The 18,584-nt window shown below is 37.7% G+C and overlaps 1 protein-coding gene across 1 annotated transcript in view; it reads left to right on the top strand.

The window, feature by feature from the left end:
• THADA (THADA armadillo repeat containing) overlaps positions 1 to 18,584 on the top strand; it is a 165,787-nt gene that overhangs the window by 103,295 nt on the left and 43,908 nt on the right. The window contains exon 31 of the mRNA XM_050894700.1: positions 13,033 to 13,118. Coding sequence (XP_050750657.1) covers positions 13,033 to 13,118 — 86 coding nt within the window. The remainder of the gene's footprint in view (positions 1 to 13,032; positions 13,119 to 18,584) is intronic.

Genomic DNA, 18,584 nt, shown 5'->3' with positions numbered 1-18,584 from the left:
GGAAAGAGTGGTCGACCGAGGAGATTTTTTGTTTGAAAAAAGTCACCCTGATTCTTGGTAGAGCCCAAGAGGGGAGGGGGTAAATATCATAAAAAGAATGCAGAACAAAACAGAAAACACACTTGTGTTTGTGTATTAATCTGTGTTGTATATTTGAATATTGTGTAAATCCCAAAGACGATACAGTAGAAATGAAGAGCAGTAAAAAGCCTGACAACAAGTATAGAATAGTTTCTAGATGGGGAATGACTGAATAGGCTGAGATTTTTTTTAGCCTAGAAAAGGGACAACTGAGGGATGACACGGAAAAAAAAAATTATGCTATGAGACACATGGAAGGGAGTCAGGTAATTAGCATCCCTTCCAATACAAGGTGGCGGATTTAAAAGAAACAAAATAATGAAGTTTTTAATGTAATTTTAGTTTAGCTGTGGAACTCCATGATACAAGATACTGTTGATTTTAAACCTATCTGAATTTTTAACAAATGATTGAACAGAGTCATGGAAGAAAAGCCCAGTGAGTTTACCAAGTATGTAGATATCACAGTTGGCTCAAGAAATCCTTCAGCAACCTTGAAGGTTGAGAGAGAGGTTTTGGCAAGTGTCACTGTTCTAATGCTTCCCTTTCCTGTGCATCTGCTCTCTGCCCCAGTTGGAGAAATCACGGTGGATTTGGTGGACCTTTTGACTTGACTCAGCATAAGCATTTTTAAGTCTTTAAAGGAGAATGATAATTTACTTAATTAAATTAAATCCGTTAATACTGCTATAAAGGAAAAAAACAAATATCGGAGGCCAAATTCAGTAGAAAGATACTAGTGCTAAATAATTCAGACCTCTTTCTCCTGCAGCAAATATGTAAGGGCCAAGCTCTGTTCATTACAGATTTTAAATAAATTCTGTGTTTTCAAAGTATTTTTTCAGAACTGGCCTTTTTAATACATCAGTCATATTAGTGCTGACTTTTTTTTTTTTTGGTATTATCTCCAGAAAAGAAATGTTTTCAGGCTCTCTCTAAGAAATCCTGGTTCATGGTATAAGTATTTGCCTGAAGAGATATATTTCTCTTTCACTTGCCTGTAAAAAACCAGAGCTGTATGTGCTGATATTAGCCCTCTGTCAGTAGCGAGTTTTCATTTTGTCAGTTTGTTGTAGCCTCCTTTTCATATTCATGCATTCTCAATTATGCAGTTAATGCTATACATAAAGTTTTTTTAAATGTCTTTCTCCTCAGATAGTGAAATTTTATATTACGGGCATACAGGTTTGCAACACTAAGTTAAGGCATTGTTTTTTTTACAGACAGAAACTCTTTTTGCAAATTTCTAATGTACTTTATCATTCTCTCTGAGCCCGTACAGCCATACGTCCTTAGGCACACTTTGAGCTAAGGTGTGTTTTCTTTTTTCTTTCCCTTTTTTTTTTTTTTTTTTTAAGTCTAAAAAAAGCAAGTAAAATATCCATGAAATGTTTGGTAGCCAAATTTACTTCCAAATATGTTTTAAACTTAAGAGTACAATAAATGATAAAGCTGAAAAAATTTGTTTGCCTCTTAACTTTCTGCATGAGATAAATGTGTTCAGTGTGGCATGATTTAAAAACAAAACAAAAAACCTCCCAACAAACAACCCAAACAAACAAACAAAGATATTGAAATAGATGGTATTTTCTGGTAGTTTTAGTCTCCCACATTCAGTGTGCAGCTTTACCATTTATATTTGGCTGCGTGGAGCTGAACAGCTGTTCTGTGATGAACAGTGGGTTTGGGGGGTTTTGTTGTTATTTTCTCTTTTTCTTGTTTTAAAGGAGTTTTGGGAGGTTGCTTGGCAACTGAGTTGTGAAACTCAGTAAGTCTGTCTGTGCAGTTTTCTGGATGTTGGGAGAGCGTATCAGGAAACCAGCACTTCATTCGTGCCCTGATGTTAGACTTTTTGGTATGCATCTGCTGCTGGTCACTGGCAGAGAGGGTGGTGGCTGGCTGGACCCTCGGTCCACGTACAGTCATTCTTACCTTCTTTCTGTTCAGGCAAAGAGAGCGAGTACCACAGAGAAAAATTAATGAATCTCCATCTGTTTCTTCTGCCTTTTTCGTGAGAAGATAACTTAGCGTGTCACCGATACTGTCGTGCAGCAATTGTGTGAAAAGAGGGTATTAGAGGCACTCACTATTAATCTTAAATGGGTAAAAAAAGTTAAAAGGAAAATGGTTTGTGAATTTGGGGAAATGGGGAATTATTTCCAAACATCAGTCTTCATTCACATTTCTGTACTAGTTCTGTAAAGTTCTTGCTGGTGTTCTTTCAACTACATACTTCCTTTGTGTTATGGAACAAACTTCTCTGATAAACTTGAATTACAAAATTTTGGATTGCATAAGTAGTTCTTAAAAATGAGGCTCAATTGTTATGTATATAAATCTGGAGGAAAGATTATTGTTCTTCAGCTGTTTGCTGAACTGGGTGGTTTTTTTTTTTTACCTTTTGAGGGCCAGAATGTAATTTCCTTTCATCAGAATGTATTGGTGTAGAATAGCTCAAGAAACTATTGCATATTCCCTGTAATATACTAATCTCTTCTCCCTCCTCCACTCCCCCACCTGATTTTGCTTCAGAGAATAAAATAATGGCTCACGTTCCCCAAACTTCATGGGCACTTTCATAAAACATGTACTTTTTCAAGTGGTATTTTCTGTCTGTTGTGAAGGCAGGCTTCTCATGTTAATGGGACATGGTTGCTTTTTCTCCTTTGTAGCATATATTAGAATATCAGAAGAAAAAAATCTTTCCTCCACCTTCCTTGGGTTTTTTAACATCTTCAAAATACTGACTTTTTTGAGTATTCGAAAGTAGTATTTCCATTTTTGATGTTTTCTTGAATGAGACCTGCCTTCCATCCACTTCTCAAGGTGATGTTTGAAACTTTTCACTTTACTTGCAGGTTGTACTTCATTTGGTGGTTTTTATTTTGTTTTAGAATACGCTTGTTTGTTAGTCTAAAGTGGTTTAGTAATGTTATTGCTTCCCCCCACCCCCACACCAGTGTTAGCTTACTGCATTTTTTGCAAGTATGGGAGATGCAGGGTGTTTGAGAAGAACAGAAATTAAAAAAATACGTAAAATCTGCTTTGTTGGGGGACTGAGGTGATGGAATGAAGTGATGGAAATTAGTCTGGTGAAAGCTTTAAAAAAATAATCAATGTATCAAGCTAAGCCTTTGAAAAAGTTCAAAGTTCTTTCATGTGAATTAAAAAAAAAAAAAATAGTATGCTCAACTGCATACTAAGGAGTTACAAGACTAACTCTAGATGCCTTCTGCTTCATAAATACAGAAAGTTAAAAGAGCAGCCTTTGGAGCTGGTAATTTGTTGTACAGAAGTCCCGGAAATATCTGTCTTGTTTCATTTGTAGTCTTTGGCACGGCAAAGTATTGGTATTGGAAAATTTGTGAAATCATGTCATTGCACAGCTTTGCTGTAGGATGCTGTCTTCCAGTGCTTTTAGTTTGATTTCCCCCCCCCCCCCCCCGCCTTCCTTCTTGCTGGAGACCACAGGAGGGGGAAAAGACTTTGAGGTTCTGCCAGAAGTCAAATAACATACTCTGCTAACCTCTAGCCATGTGCCATTTCTTAGCTGAGAGCTTGTCTGCACTGGGAAAGTTTACTTCTAAGAAGGCTGCTTTCTTGAAACTAACTTGTGTGGAACAGCCTTGTATAAAACCAACTGGCTTTGCATTTTGCAGAGTCACTAGTTCGTCTGTAACGGACTGCCTGCGGTGTGTGCACTTAGCTTTATAACCCAAATATCCCGTGCTCTGCGGTGCTGCTGCTTAGCTCTCTGCTTTGTGGATGGGACTGTTAAAAATACAAATGGGTCCTGATGTAGGGGCACAAGATTCAAGCTCACACAACAAATAAATGCAAAAGTTATTCCAGGCTCGGGCTCAAAACCAGATTCACTGTCCACTGAGATACTTGCTGCTCAGTTTTCTCCAGGCTGATTCTAGGATGATCCAGCTATAACTACTTTGAATGAGGGCAATCTCACAGGTATTTCATAACACTGCAGAGTACATTGACTTGCCAAGTTGATGGCCATGGCACTCCTTCAAGCCTGTAGCGTCCCCTTTCCCCGCTCCGCTTTTGGCAGCACTATGTGAGTGACAACGAGCAGACAACCAGTCTTAGTCTCACTTCATGTGAGGAGCATTTAGGCCATCTGTGTGGAAAGCAGGAATGTGGCCTCGCTGTGGTTTCAGGACTTCGTGGCTCAAAGAGTGTAACCTAAATATGCCCTTATTCTCTCATTGTCCCTTAGGAGAGACAGCAGTAATTTCTAGTGAGCAGGTTATTAAAGACAAAACAGTGGCGCACGCAGGCCTATCTAGATATAGGTGCAAGATGCCCATGACGCTCTGCAGCTTTGCAAGCAGCCTCTGTGTGATTTTTGGAAGGGGGACATTATTTGGAAGCTGGAAGGGGTTTTTTGTACTTTCAAAACAGCAAGAAGGCAACAACTAAGGAGAATGTAAGATCATCCTCCTTGGCAGAGTGGTCCTTCTCTTCAGATAGTTCCCTTGCCTCTTCCTCTTTCACTGCATCAAGATGAACCTTCTTGTCCTTCCAAGGCCATGTCTGCCTTTGGCATCTGCCCGTTTTCTAACTTCTCCACTTTTCCATTTCTGTCTTTAAATTTAGACATTGAGAAGTGCAGTTAATTACCTTTGTTCGTTAGTGGTCTGTATGCATTATACAGCCATGTTCAAAAATTGAAAATAGTTTTAATGACTGAGCCTGACTCTATGGAAGTCTATTTACTAGTTCAAATTGAAAAGTTAACTTTCTGTCAGCTGGGCTGGAGCAATAATGCATGTCTGTGCTCTTACACACACAAAACATCAAGGGAAATTTTTGTTGTCCTGTTCCAGCTGAAAGCAAAGCATACGAGTATGAACAGTTACTGCACATCAGGTGCACAGTGGTAATTTATTAATCTGTGCTTTCTGACCCATGAGCCTAATTTAGCCTGGTTCGTCTTTGCTTTTGAGAGCAGAGTCATAACAGTTACGTCATTGTTCATAAATGTATTCTTGGAGGCATTCATTTAAGTCTGATGTGCTTTTAGCAGGCTAATTCAGGTTTCTGTGCTGCTCCAAGTCCACTCTTTCAGCAGTTTTGATAACAGTATCCTTAACACAGCTACAAATTGTTTATTTAAGCAGTTGGTGATTGCTTGTTTTGGAACAGTTGCTTTGGGTATCAGCCGATGTGTTTAAACTTCAGACTGAAATTTAAGATGTACTTTGCATAAGATAAAACATTCTTTGACTCTGGTTCATAGGTATACTCCTAACTTAAATATAAACATTCAGGGAATATTAAGAATTGAATAAGGTTGTTTAAGGTGTGTTCCCTCCACCAGTGCAACGTTCAGAGTAGGCACAAACCATGTACAATTACAGGTTTTGGACATAAATCCACACTCATATCTGAAAATGCTTTCCAATAAATAAACAAGACTTTTAGTAGGTTACCCCTTTATAGGCGAAACCTCTGATGTTAATTCTGTAAAATTCATTAAATTTGCACATGGGATTAGTTTGACCTCTGAGTTTTTTAGGATGCTGCCAAGGGGTCACATGCGGTTCTCATTAAGAGAACAAAAAAAGAGAACAGACAGGATTATTTTATCAATCCGGTATGCTAAAAACAACACCAACAAAACACAACCTTTCAGTATCATTCACCAAGGACAGCCAGAGCACAAATTAATTTTTCATAATAGCTGAAACTCAGGATGTTCTTGGTGGTATCACAATGAAAAAAATAATTTGTGTAGCTGCTTTTTGAAGCAATAAATTCTCTGCCTTTACCAGGGAAACTAACAGCAACATAATAGTCTGGCTTTGGTGGTGGTAGAAAAACTTAAATCAGCAGACCAGCAACTTTCCCTTTGGAGGACATGCCTGCTATAATGCAGGATGAGCTGGTCTTATAGAATGGGCAAGTCAAGGGGACTGTGCACATGGTAATTACTCCAAGAAGATCTCAACAGCACCAAGTAGGCAAGCAGATGCGCTGTTACTAGATGTTTGTATTTCTATGCAGGTGTTCCTGCACTTCCAGGAACTCAGCAAGGATTACTTGGTAGTGTAGGCTTCATTATTTTTTTTTTTTTTAAATGCTTTCCATTAAATGTAGGTCTCTTGGCCGTGATGTTCACTGATGTGCTGGTTTTGTATTACATGGTTAAAAATGCTATGGACAAAGTTTAATAATTAAATCCATTATTAATATCTCCTCAAGAAGACAAGAGGAAGGCGGTGCATGTTGATTCAGTGCTACAGATGTGGGCTCTGAGAGAAAACAGATTAAAATATGAAGGCTGCCTTCTAAACAAATATACCCCCCAAAACCTCAGTCTTTAGAATACTGCAGAATTTGAAAGCTAATAACCAAAACAATGGGAGATTTAATCTTTTAATCAGCTGTTCATTGTATGTGTAGGTGTGATTTCCATAAGCTTTGTTGCTTCCATGAGTGACAAACGATCATTTTCCAGATCTCTCTGCAGGTAAAAATGTGGTCAGTACAAGGCCAGCTTGGCCTGGTTCATCAGCAACCCTCCAAGGATAAAACTCCCTACGGATAGCCCCCTAAGGATTATGTAGAGTTGACTGTACCAAGACTCAAACACCACAGAAGATGCACTTCTTGGTGCATTTAGAAGATATTTTAGCTGATACAATTGCAGGTCACGTATCAGAAGAATCTGGCCACCAGAAGAAAGAATACTTTGCAGAGATTGGCCATTCTTCAGGAAGGAGTAAGCTGGAAGTTGATAGGGAGGGAAAGATATACTGTAAACCTAAAATTTAGTTGCCAGTGTGCCAGCCTGAAGAGCTGAGATTACGGAAGACAAAGGCAGACTGGGAAACTCAGAATAGGAAGTTGCATAGGTCCTGTCCCCAAGTACCAGCTGGCATTAGGAAGTGTTGGACTTAATCCACATTCTTCCCTGCATTTATGCTAGAGCTGAAGGTGAAATTCCAGCCTCAGTTGTACGTAAAATGTTGACTCATCAGAAATGTTTTTAAAGTTCAGAAATACAAGAATTTGTGCAAAGGCTTTTGCAATAGCATCCTGTGTATTAGCTAGAATATGATGTTTAGGAAACCAATTTGATTTATCTGTTGGAAGCAAAAACTGTACGTAATATTGGTGGCTAGAAAGTAGGAGAATTTGGGGTTTAAATTCAACAGCAGCAGGCTGATTTATTTTCTACCAGCTAAAATATGAAATTTAATAGGTGTTGCTGAGGGGTTTTTTTGACAATAACATGTTATTTAAACAGAAGAATAGGGTAGTGTTTAGCTATTATAGGGTTTCTTTTTCTTTTAATACAGGGTTCTTCCTAAAATACTATTGATAAATTTAATCCTGTGAAAAGATCTCCCTTCCAGGAATTTTAGGGTTTTTCAGCCTTTCCAAAGGCTTCAGAAACATACAGCATTACAGTAAGTGTGACTTTTTCATTAAAGACGAGAGGAGGAGTAGGCAGTTCATTTAATTAATTGATCAGTTTGGAAATTGAAATGAAAACAGTCACAAAAGTCATAAGCAGGATTCCCTTCTTGTTCGCAAGGCAGTTATGAATTGGCCTGTGAAAGAGTTGCCCTTGTGATGTTGCCAGCACTGGTTTCTTTACCCTGATGCTTAAGAGTGTGTTGCGAACTTTTTGGACAAAATACAGGGTTTTGTAGGCAGCTTTTTAGGTTGTATAATTTTGACTGGACTTCTACATTAGCTTGATTCATGAGCCAAATCTTGTAATCAATTTTTAAAGAATTGGGCTGAGAGTAACCAGTTTGAGTGTGTAGATTAGAAGTAGCTAACAGTCATTTAAACAATGTACTTTACTCTGAAAAAATGTTGGCTGACACCCTGTGTAGTTATGTATTGTTTTCCTGTGACCAAAACTGTTATGTACATGTTACATATTATTAGGAGAAAATTCTATTTTGTTATTTAATAAAGTTATATTCCAGTTTGACAAATGAGATTAGCTTGTATTCATAAAGCAGCACTGGCTAAAAGATTTGAAATCTTTCAGACTCTTCTAAGAGCTTGGAGACTGCAAAACACAGAGCTTTTCTGAGACCTTTTACAAAAGTTTTGTTTTAGATATCCCTAAGATAGCTAAGTACATTAAGACACCTATAGCTAAACTAATTCACGAGAGAGATGTTATAGGTTTTTGTTTAGTAGACATTGATTGGCAGGTTGCATTTGAAATTTGTTAAGTGCTCATTGAGAGTTTGAGCAAATACGCTTTGATTTTTATGTCATTAAATTGAAATGTGGGGTTTGAGAAGAGAATGAGAATCTGCAAAAGCTGTGCATCAAAGTTCTTTGGTACTTGCTCTACATAAGGGTGTGTTGGCATCCTCATTTATATATAGAAGTCTGAATGGTTATAAATGGCGTCCTGTAATGAATAGAAATGATGTTTAAGGGCCTCTGCAGACCTTAGTGGTTAGAGGAGCAAGAGGCTGTATATTTAGTTTGTTCAAATCTTTTTCCCAGTGTTCTGACAGAATTGAGGCCAAATGTGTGAGCTTTCCATGTTCTTTGCTCCATGTTGTTTCCCTTGGAAGAGGAGGTAATTTGTTCTGTAATTCATTAATGTTGATCATCTTTAAAATAAACAGTAATACAAGAGAAACTGAATTTTAGAAGTTAAGCCATGTGTTCCTGATAGAGTTGAAACCGTGTGTGTGAGCAGGGTACACAGGAGGTCTGTGACCACATATTGCTGATTTCTTCAATAAATGCCAGTTTGGTTTGCATCAGATCTGCCATCCAAAATAAGCAAACCCATGACTACCTTAAATTCAGCATGACTTAACTGTAAAAGGTGACTCAAACTTTCAAAAAATAATATTTGCAGAGCTCCAAACTGAGAGAGTCTAGGATTGATTTCATGTTACGTAGACCTAAGCTGCAATCAGTGGTACTTAAAGGCGGTAAAGGCAGAACAGAAATCAAAGCGGTCCCAGCGCTACTGTAGGTAGCCAAAGCCAGCTGGAGTAAAACACAGTATTGCACGTGGAGCTTCTGAACCTGCCCAGTCTGATTTACATCTACAGAGAGGGAATATCTCCTGAAGGGTACGCTTCCTGATTCACCTACCAGGCAGTTCCTTGTTGAAAACAAACAGTTTATTGTTACTCCGGTCATATAATATTCTGTAAGTGCTTAACCTGGGCCTCTTCAAAGGCATTTGAACAGGAGCCTGTGAATTTAAAAGGACTATTTAGTTCCACTAACCTTTTTCTCTTAAGAAAAATCCCTGGACTCTTAATGGCTAACAAAAGGTTTCCTCCTGCCAGTGACTTCAACTCTTCTCATTTTATATTCACATACCAGAATTGAAAATGAAATTACAAAGAAGTCTGACTACCCTATCCCTAATTACTTGTTCAGCATTAAAGATAAGAAATTGGCTAGGTTTGGAAGACTTTATTTTCAGGATCTAATAAAAAAACCTGCTATAATGTGTCAAAATTAATAGTATGGAAGCTGGCACCTGTGTTTTCAGATTTGTCTACAATTCAGCCCTGCCTATCTAAAATAATAATTAAAAAAAGACACTTTTCCCCATACTGAAGAGACTGTTAGGCTGGAGCTTTGGGCAGTTAAAAAAAAAAAAATCTGTAGACCCTTTAAAACCTTCAGTCCCTTTAACTTTTTTGACTTGTGTTCTTTCAGTCACCTTGTATCTTCTATGGAGTTTCGTGATGATCTAGTAGGGACACAGCAGCTCCTCCTGCCATTGTTTCGTTCTCCTTGACTAAATTAGAAACATGTGTCTTCTGGGCCTTGTTCTTTCTAAGCAGTAATCCTTTCTGTCCCTGCCTGTGCTTCTGAAGGTTGCAGGTGTCTTCTTCCCCTCTGCCTGGCAGGTGGAGTCTGTGACGATGCTTGCCTTTTACATGTTACTCAGGGCAGACAGCCTTTGACCTCTCTTCAGTCAGATGTGTTGAAATATTCTCCAATATTGGCTGTCGGTGAAATTTAACTCAGTGGTCGTCTGTGAGCTGGTTTTTATTTCCACCAGGACAGTCAACCTCCAAGTACAGCATCATGAAGGAGTGCTAGAAACTGTGGGATAAGCTTCCAAGTGCAGTGAGATTCCTGGAGCAGGCTGGCTGTAAACTCTGTATCCAAAGAAAAACAAAAAGCAACAAGATGAACTTCTGAAAATTATGTTTTAATGCCTCTGGGCCCAGTATGGAGGGTGGCCATTGGGTCTTTGGTACCACCTGTTTGACTTCACAGATCTGCTGTTGTTACAGCACCCTACTTGCTAATGTAGACAATTTTTACTTTAATGAGGCATGGATCTCTGCGCTGACATGACTAGCCTGCTATTAGTATATATGTGTAGTAGTATGAATATTGTTTTGATATCCATTTTATATTTCTGTGTGGACATACCCTTAGATATGAGAGTCCTAACCACCTCTAGCTCTATCCTGTTCAGAGTTACATTCAGTTTATCATCTACCGTGAGCATATGATGTATTTGTTTCCATTAATATCCAGGTTGGAAGGGAAATGAACTAATTTTTGGGTTTTGGACAAAAAAAGGAATGCTGTTCCAGATGCCTGGAGCTCCCACCCTTGCTACTGCTGTGACTTGTTTGGAGACAGATGTCCTCAAAGCTTGTTGATGAGAACACCACTTTATTTGGGTATCTGTGTTAAAAAAGAAACATCTTGTACTCTTCCCACTCATTGTTGAAGTTCTGCACGAACAGGTCATCTTAAATACTGCGCAGTGCATCATTTGAAATGTTCAGCATGTGATTTTTGGCTGTCAGGTCTGTTACGCAAATCACAGTTTGATTGTCTTCAAGACTGAGCTTTCTGCTACAGTCTGAACAACACTGAAATTTCTTGGTTTTGGAAGACTGAATTTCCTGTTGTGTCCGTCTGGCACACACGGCTGAGAATTCACTAGCATCACCAGAGCAATGGAGTCAGCCAAGAACAAACGTTTGGCTTGTTTTATGCTAGAAAAGCCTCATTTCAAAATCAAAACATGCATATGCGCATACTCAAAATGAAGTGGTAAATGCTTAAAAGCTGGACCAGAATAAAAAAACATGTCAGTATTGCTGTTGTCACTTCTTCAGTAAAGGTTGCATCAGCCATGTTTTTCCCAAGGCACAGTTTGTACGTTGGAAATTTTCTTTCTGGTGAAATGACTGAATAATAAGTGAGTCTTCCATTTTTCAAGGGAACTGAAGTGCAGTAGGCCCATTATGTTCCTCATCTTAATTGAAATCTGTCATGGCTGCTTTCATCCACTTTATGAGTACTTGTGAGAGACCTCTTAGTTTCTTTTTCTTCTAAGCATTTGACTGATCTGTCACTCTGTTTTCTCGTGCGTTGAGCTCCTAACCCTGCGAGTATTTCTTGGTGGTGTTTTCACACAGATTTGTGAAGAACAACTTGGGCAACAACTGGATGCCCAAGATACAGAAGAGAGGTTCACTTAGTCAGGGTGGATAGAAATTAAGTCTTCCTAACATGGCTTTTCAAAAATAGGCCACATTAAAATTGCTTTGGCTTCTTATGGTATCAGTTCTTACTGATGTGCATCTCTGCAGGCAGGCTTTTAGCTCTTGCACTTTAAGGCAAGTAGTAAGAGGCAAGCATGGAGAAGTTTTGGGAGGTTTATGACTACTTCACTAGTAAGAAAGTGTCTAAAAGTCTCTGTTTATGCAAAAGGAGAAAAAACCTTTTCAAAAGAGAGATCCTGGTAGCGTGTAGCCTGCTATGTGTTATATGGATGCCTGATATTGTAGGCCATAAAAAGAAAGCATAAGTAATTTAGGCTTATTACAGAGTTTATTACTGAAGGTGAGAGCAATGTTTCTGGTAAAAGTTGTCTTTTTTAACAGGATTGTGGGCTAACTCTCCATAGGCAAATACAGCTGCCAAACTTCTACGCAAGAGCCTTAGACCTTTCATTTTTATGTCATGATCACATATCTTATTTGAAAAAGTTTTTTTCTTGAATTTTAAAGATGTTACAGAGTTGAGAATGTTTGTTGGAACATTTTTAATTAGCAATTTTTTGAAAGAGTTTCAGATGTCAAGATAAGCATACAAAGAAAGTGCCAGATAAAATAAAAATGAAATACTGAACAGAATTAGTCATACTTTAAGCTTGTGCTGCTTATTTCTAAAAGTTTTTGTTTTAGTGCAAGTCCCATTGGACTCATCAGAATAATTTCTGTGTTCTGAACTGGATTTCCTATTTGTTCGCATATTTATATTTTAAGGAAAGTTTTCCTGGCTGAAACATACAGTGATAACAATATAAAGAAAAATGAAGATGTTGACCTAATCTTACTTTTCTAATTGGAGAGAAAATGTCTATCACTTGCGACTTGAAGAGGTAGAGCAGAAAGTAGCTTATTACCAATTTGCATTATGCACACAAAATCCCCAATATTCTTGTCTGGGGGAAAAAAAAGCTAATTTTAAAAACATGTGTGCTCTGTGGTCTTCATCAGAACAGTGAGACCTATGGCCGTTAAAAAGATGTAGTAGGTACCTTTCATGGGGAATTTTCTCTTTTGTGAACTGTAACAATAAGACCTGAAGACTTATTTTTGTTAATACGTTTAGTTACACACATTATCTATAAACAAAACAAAGACATACTAGTTGCCAGGGCAAGCTGATTCATCCCGTAATAATGAAATGTATACACTGCGATTTGGTGGAATGGATGGAGGAAGGGTGTTGCCATTCTGCTAGGGAGACTGTCATTCAGAATGGACCAGAGAGTGAAGCTTAGATAGCTTGGCCTAATTATTTTGTATATGCAGTCTAATTTGACCAGTAGTTGATCTTCATTAATTAAGTAAAATAGACACACCAAGCTGGTGTGTTTCACTGCTGTTTCTGAGCATGGATGTTATAAGGATTTAATCTTTAGTGATTTGATTTTTCTAGGCCAAATCCTTGTTTGGTGACCAGAGCTGCCTATCTTGATGTCCTTGTGATGCTGACTACTCACCTGGCGAAGTTTCAAAAGCAAGGTGAGTCAAATGCACTGTTTTATAAATCGGATGGAATATCTGTGGGGAAATTTCTGACTCTGTTGAATGCGGAGAAACAATAATATATTGCTTGTACTCATGGTATCTACTGAATGCTGGAGTCCTTTAGCTGCTTTGTATAAAAGGGCCCTTTATTCTGCCTTCTGTAGAGCTAGTCCTGGGGATTGTTGATGAGAAGAATGAGGTACGGCTCCATGTCAAAGCTTGCAGTATTCCTAACCTTAGAACTGTGTAACAACAACAAAGATCCCCTGCAGTGTTCCAAAATGTTTTTGTCATCCAAGCTTGTACATACAAATAAAATCCAAATCCCAGAATATTGCTACTTTAACCTTTCCTGAAAGCCACAGAGATGTTCCCTCATGAGACACCTGAAAGTGTTTCAGAGAAAGTGTTTTCTCAGGTTTAGAAGTTTTATAAGAAACAACTCTGAGAGCTTCTTTAAATTTCTTTATATTGATTGTTTATCACTCTGAAGTTTTTGAAGGACCAGTCAGAACTATCAGTGGTTTTAGTGATGCAGAGTGCTGTTTGCAACAATACAAAACATACTGTAAACAATAAGGAAAACAAAGTTATGGAGGAAGGGATACCCTTTCAAGTGTGCCTGTGTATAGGCAACTTCCTGTCAGCTGTAACTAGCTCCTTGTGGGCCTGTTTTGTTCATTTCTTATGAACAAGTGAGTAATAAATTACCTTGTCAGTCCAGGAAGGCAATTAAAGAATAGTTCTTTCATTTCATTAAAATTCTTAATGACTAATTTTAACACTGCATTTAAGTCATTGGACCCATTCTTTATTTCAGATAGTCTTGTTTGGGGGGCTGTTCTTAATTTTACAACCAATTCCTTTTGCTTTTTTGCTTAGACCTTTGGTAGAAGTAGTTCCATTTTAATTCCGTAATTGCTATTTGTGTGATTTCTTGTGAATGCACAATTCAAATAGTGATAGTTGTCAGGAAAATGAGTTGGTGATGAACATGTCTGAAATTAACTTCTTCAGACAGGTTGATGCAGAATCTAGCCCTTACAACAGAAGCATAGACATATAGAAAATACGTGACAGGTGGGTTCCACTATACCAGAGGAAGACCAGGTTAAGTTTATCAGGGACTCTAGGAGATGGGTCTGATCTTTCATGTCCTGTGAAGAGTCATTCCTCTCTCATGGGTCCCAGCTGTCAAGATGTACTGTTCAGTAAAGGAAATTTCCAAATGATGTTGCACCGTACGGTTCGTTCTGTTGGGTACTGACCACTGTCTGTGACTAGGTAAGGGCTGCATGCTTTATAGGGAGGAATGCACCACGCTATATAAAGCAGTTTCAATATAGCGTGTCTCTAGGGTTAATTTTTTTCCTGGCTCTTTTATGTTTGTTTTGGGTAAGGTGTATCTACCGTCAATAATTCTTATGTTACAGTATATATATTTACTTATTTTCATTATTTATACAAAATAAAGTTTCTTAAATCCTGATATGCCATTGGCCTTAGTGATTATCATTTGCAGTACCTTAAAAAGTCTAGCTGTGTATCACATCTACAAAATAAACAAAAACAACCCCTAAATCCCCCTTCAACCATATTTGGGCTCATCACCCTTCTTTTTAATTTGAGTGCTCCTTTTTTAAAGATAGATCCTCTTTGGAATACTAATATTTACACTTTTCTTAATCATGATCCTCTACCTCTGTTCATCTCCTTTGTAGTATGAATCATCCCAGTCTTTCTGTATTCTCTTCATATGAAGTTTTTTTCCCCTGCTTCTGATTATTCTCATCACTCACCCTTCAACTCTATTTTTGTATTTTCTTTTAGGAAGGAACAGCTAGTGTTCCAGGTGAGGGCTCCTCATTTGCTTACTTAGTGGGCATTACATTTCCTTTATCAGTCTCTTTCCTTTTTCAGTTATCTTCGGAGTTTTTGCCTGTTTTGTTTTTTAAACAATTGCTGCACATTTGCAAAGGCTTTATTGACCTCTCCACACCAGGAAACTCCCCTCTCTTTTTTTTAATGCCCCTCACTTGTGAATAGCCCTTTGAGCCTGAGGGACTGCACCATGCTGTGGCTGGATTACTGACTGTAGTGGATTCACTTATTTTTCAAAGCTCATGTGGACTGTTCCAAACCTGGGTGCTGTAAGGTACAATTTCTGTAGAAGGAAAGCAATTATTTTTGCAGACTCTCTCTGCTCAGGGATAGTTCATTAGTATTGTCTTTCTTAAAAGTTTCATTCCTATATAGGCTTAAAATTATATATTGCAGGCAATATCTACAGAGTAGAAACTTAGACTGGAAGTACGGTTTTGAAAACTTGAAGATACATTAGGGACAATTTTATGTATCACAGGCAGAAGCCCTTCTGAAATGAAGGAGTAATATGTTTATATTAAATAGAACCTGAGTGTCCCATGACACAGTAAGAGAAAGACTAAACTCAGCAGTTAAAAATGAACGTTTTGAGTCTCACATTTAAACGTTCTGTAAGGAATAATTATTAACTGAAGCTTTATACTTTTCTGAGATTAAGTATCTTACTCATATGTGTGTCTCTCTGGTTATGAGCCAATTTTTCTCTATTTTAATCTTGATTTGTAAAGTTGTTTCCATGAATAAAGAGTGAAGGACGAATCCAAATAAAACTGTTTCTTGATGTGTTTATCTAAGAGGCCCCAGGAAGTGCTGTATATGAGTTCCAGGCCACGGGCTGAAACTGATTTTCATCAACACAAACGGGAATGCAATGTAACGAGCCTGCAACTGGTTAAAATCAGACCACTTCTAATTGATTATGCCTGTCTAAAGGGGCTACAATTACAAAGAGATTTTCAGAGTACAACCCTGCCTAGGCCTTTCCTACATTACGATTATTTTCTGTAAGTGATTTGTTGTCTTCAATTAATAAAATCTGTCTCTTAAAGTGCAGGACAGGCCTTAGGGAATTTACTTCACAAATTTAAAATGTTGGATAAGGAAGGCAGGGAGTAATGGATACCAAAAGCATCTTGTCCAGCTAAAAATTTATTGCTGGCCAAACGATGATTATTTATCTTAAAACAAACAAACAAAAACCCCATAGTTATTCTGATTTGCTGGTTTGGATGGAAGTGTTGCCTCATTCATGTCACTGGGAAAATACTGTTTTCTTTCCTTGAGTTTATAGGCAGTATCTAGAGCATTTTTTCCAGCTCTTGATGTGTCTGAGGGTTTTCTGATGTGCAAAGACAATACATAATGCCAAGACTACGTAAACTTACAACATATTTTTTTTCGGTTATCAATTGCGGTTGGAACTCAGAAAAAAACTGAAGCAAGCCTTTTTTTAAAAAAAAGTTAAAATATATAAATAAAAATACTATTTTTGCCTTTATTGAGAGCAAACAGAAGTTCTTACCAGATCTAGGATTGTTTGATGAGCTGATGTCTGTTGTCAGTATTAATAATTATTGATAATATCCAGTGAATTTGTTCTTGCAGACTTGTTTGATACATTGTCTCCACAGTAACTGTTTTTATAGACTTGGAATCACAGATGTCCAGGGCCTTTTCAGTCTACTGGGTAGAACAATGCAGTCTTCTTCCAGAGGATTTTCTGGTATTTGTACCTGGCTAAAAAGCAGTGAAGTTACTCCTCCAGAAGTAAACCAGCACCAGAGTGGGTGGTGTAGGAATAAGGGGAAGTTCCTGAACTTTACACTTCAAACATTACTAGAGGAAGCAAGTAATATTTGTAGGCATCTTTGGAGGGGAAAAATGCCTCCGAGTCTAGGTGAGAATGTGTCCAGCCTTAGCTGTGTTTATAATTATTTGCAAATCTACAACTCTTGATCAGCAGGAGCCAGAAGGAGAGGTCTATCAAGCTGTAATGCTACAGATCCATGCGTGTGTCTGAGGTTACGTACTTTTCTCTGCACTCAGAGGCGGCCTTTGCAAGAGACAGAATACCAGAATACAAATGGGCTGTGCTGTGATATAGTGTTTCAGTGGATAAGATTCCTCTGCTGAATATGTGGACTTTTGACAGGACCCATCATAGACATTCCTGCTCTCAGATCTTCTCCTGGAAATCGGTGTCTGAAGCGAAACAATAAGATGAGAGTATTACTGTGATCCGGCGGTGCTGGTAACACAGGAGCCAGAGCGGTGTATTGCAGTGAAAGCTCAGATCTGGGATGCTCTGTCTCTCTGTAACAGATGAAGAATGCCACAAGACAAAGTGGTCACATTTTCTTTCTTGCTCATGTTTCAGAACAGTTTTCTGATAGTATTTTGTCAATTCATGAAGGGAAAAATGGTTACAACTCGCTAAAATATACTTGACTAATAAAAGCGTATTTTACCCAGGGTTGTGTTAAAAAAAATGGTACTTGTCGATAAAGTGTTGTGTTGAGTCCATAAAGCCCATCAACATAAGTGAAATAGGATGTAGAACAGAAGTCAGGGAAAAGATGAAAGAAAAATTTGCTAAAGATAATCCTTCCAAGTTGTTCTTTTATCCTATATATATGCTGTCAATCTCCTGGCTGGTTTGGCCTATTATCAAGTATAGTGTCTTCAAAATTCAAGTCTGATGAGAAAGAGAAAACATTTAAACAGGATGTCAAATAGGATGAATCTGTGATTTAGGAGAAGCTGCCGCTTGAAGTCTAACCATGCATTTTTCCTTTCTACATTTGAGTTGGAAGAATTTATAGAAGTTCTTGAGATTAACCAAACTCCACTGTTGTCGTTGTCAGTGGGAACAGTTACTCAGTATTTACATAATTAATCCTGTTCATAAATAGATTGTTTTGATATCAAAATGGAGTAGCCAGTATTCTACTCTCACTAATATATTCTTTCCTTGAGTTTTGCAAAAACAGACTTCCATTTTCTTACTATCTTCCAAACAGCTAAACCTTTCATAGATGTAGCTTAGTTAAGATTCTTAAATTCTGCTCATGAACAACAGAAACAATTGCAAAAAATATGTGTGTATGAGATCAGAAACATGGGCAATTATGTACAACTGTCTGCTGGGTTTGTCCTTTTTTGTGCTCTAAAATATGACAAAATACTGTTTTAAATAGCATATATTGCAAATACCATTCTCAGTCATATTTGTCCTTTTTAATTAGAAGTTATAAAATGTATTGGTAGAAATATTATGCATTATCAAACTTGTAGATGCTTTGCAATGAAAGCACAAATCGTTTTTTAAGTATGAATCTCAAATGTTCTGCCTGAATGATATGATTTGTAGGACTTTTAAATAGCATTTGAAGGCTGTGCCCACTTTTTTTCTATATTGTACTTCTTACTCTTTCTTAGTTTGAAAAGCTAAATGGTAACTAAGTTCTTCTGCAGGCTAACTTAAAAACTGATAATGTTTAAATGGTAAAAATTTGTCAGAAGTAACTAGGTTGGTTATTTTAGCCATACTTTCTTTACCTAGATCCCTATGAAGTG

Source organism: Gymnogyps californianus, chromosome 3 (genome assembly GCF_018139145.2).
Source record: "Gymnogyps californianus isolate 813 chromosome 3, ASM1813914v2, whole genome shotgun sequence".
In the NCBI taxonomy this organism is placed as follows: domain Eukaryota; kingdom Metazoa; phylum Chordata; class Aves; order Accipitriformes; family Cathartidae; genus Gymnogyps; species Gymnogyps californianus.
This window is presented reverse-complemented; position numbering and strand designations above follow the sequence as displayed.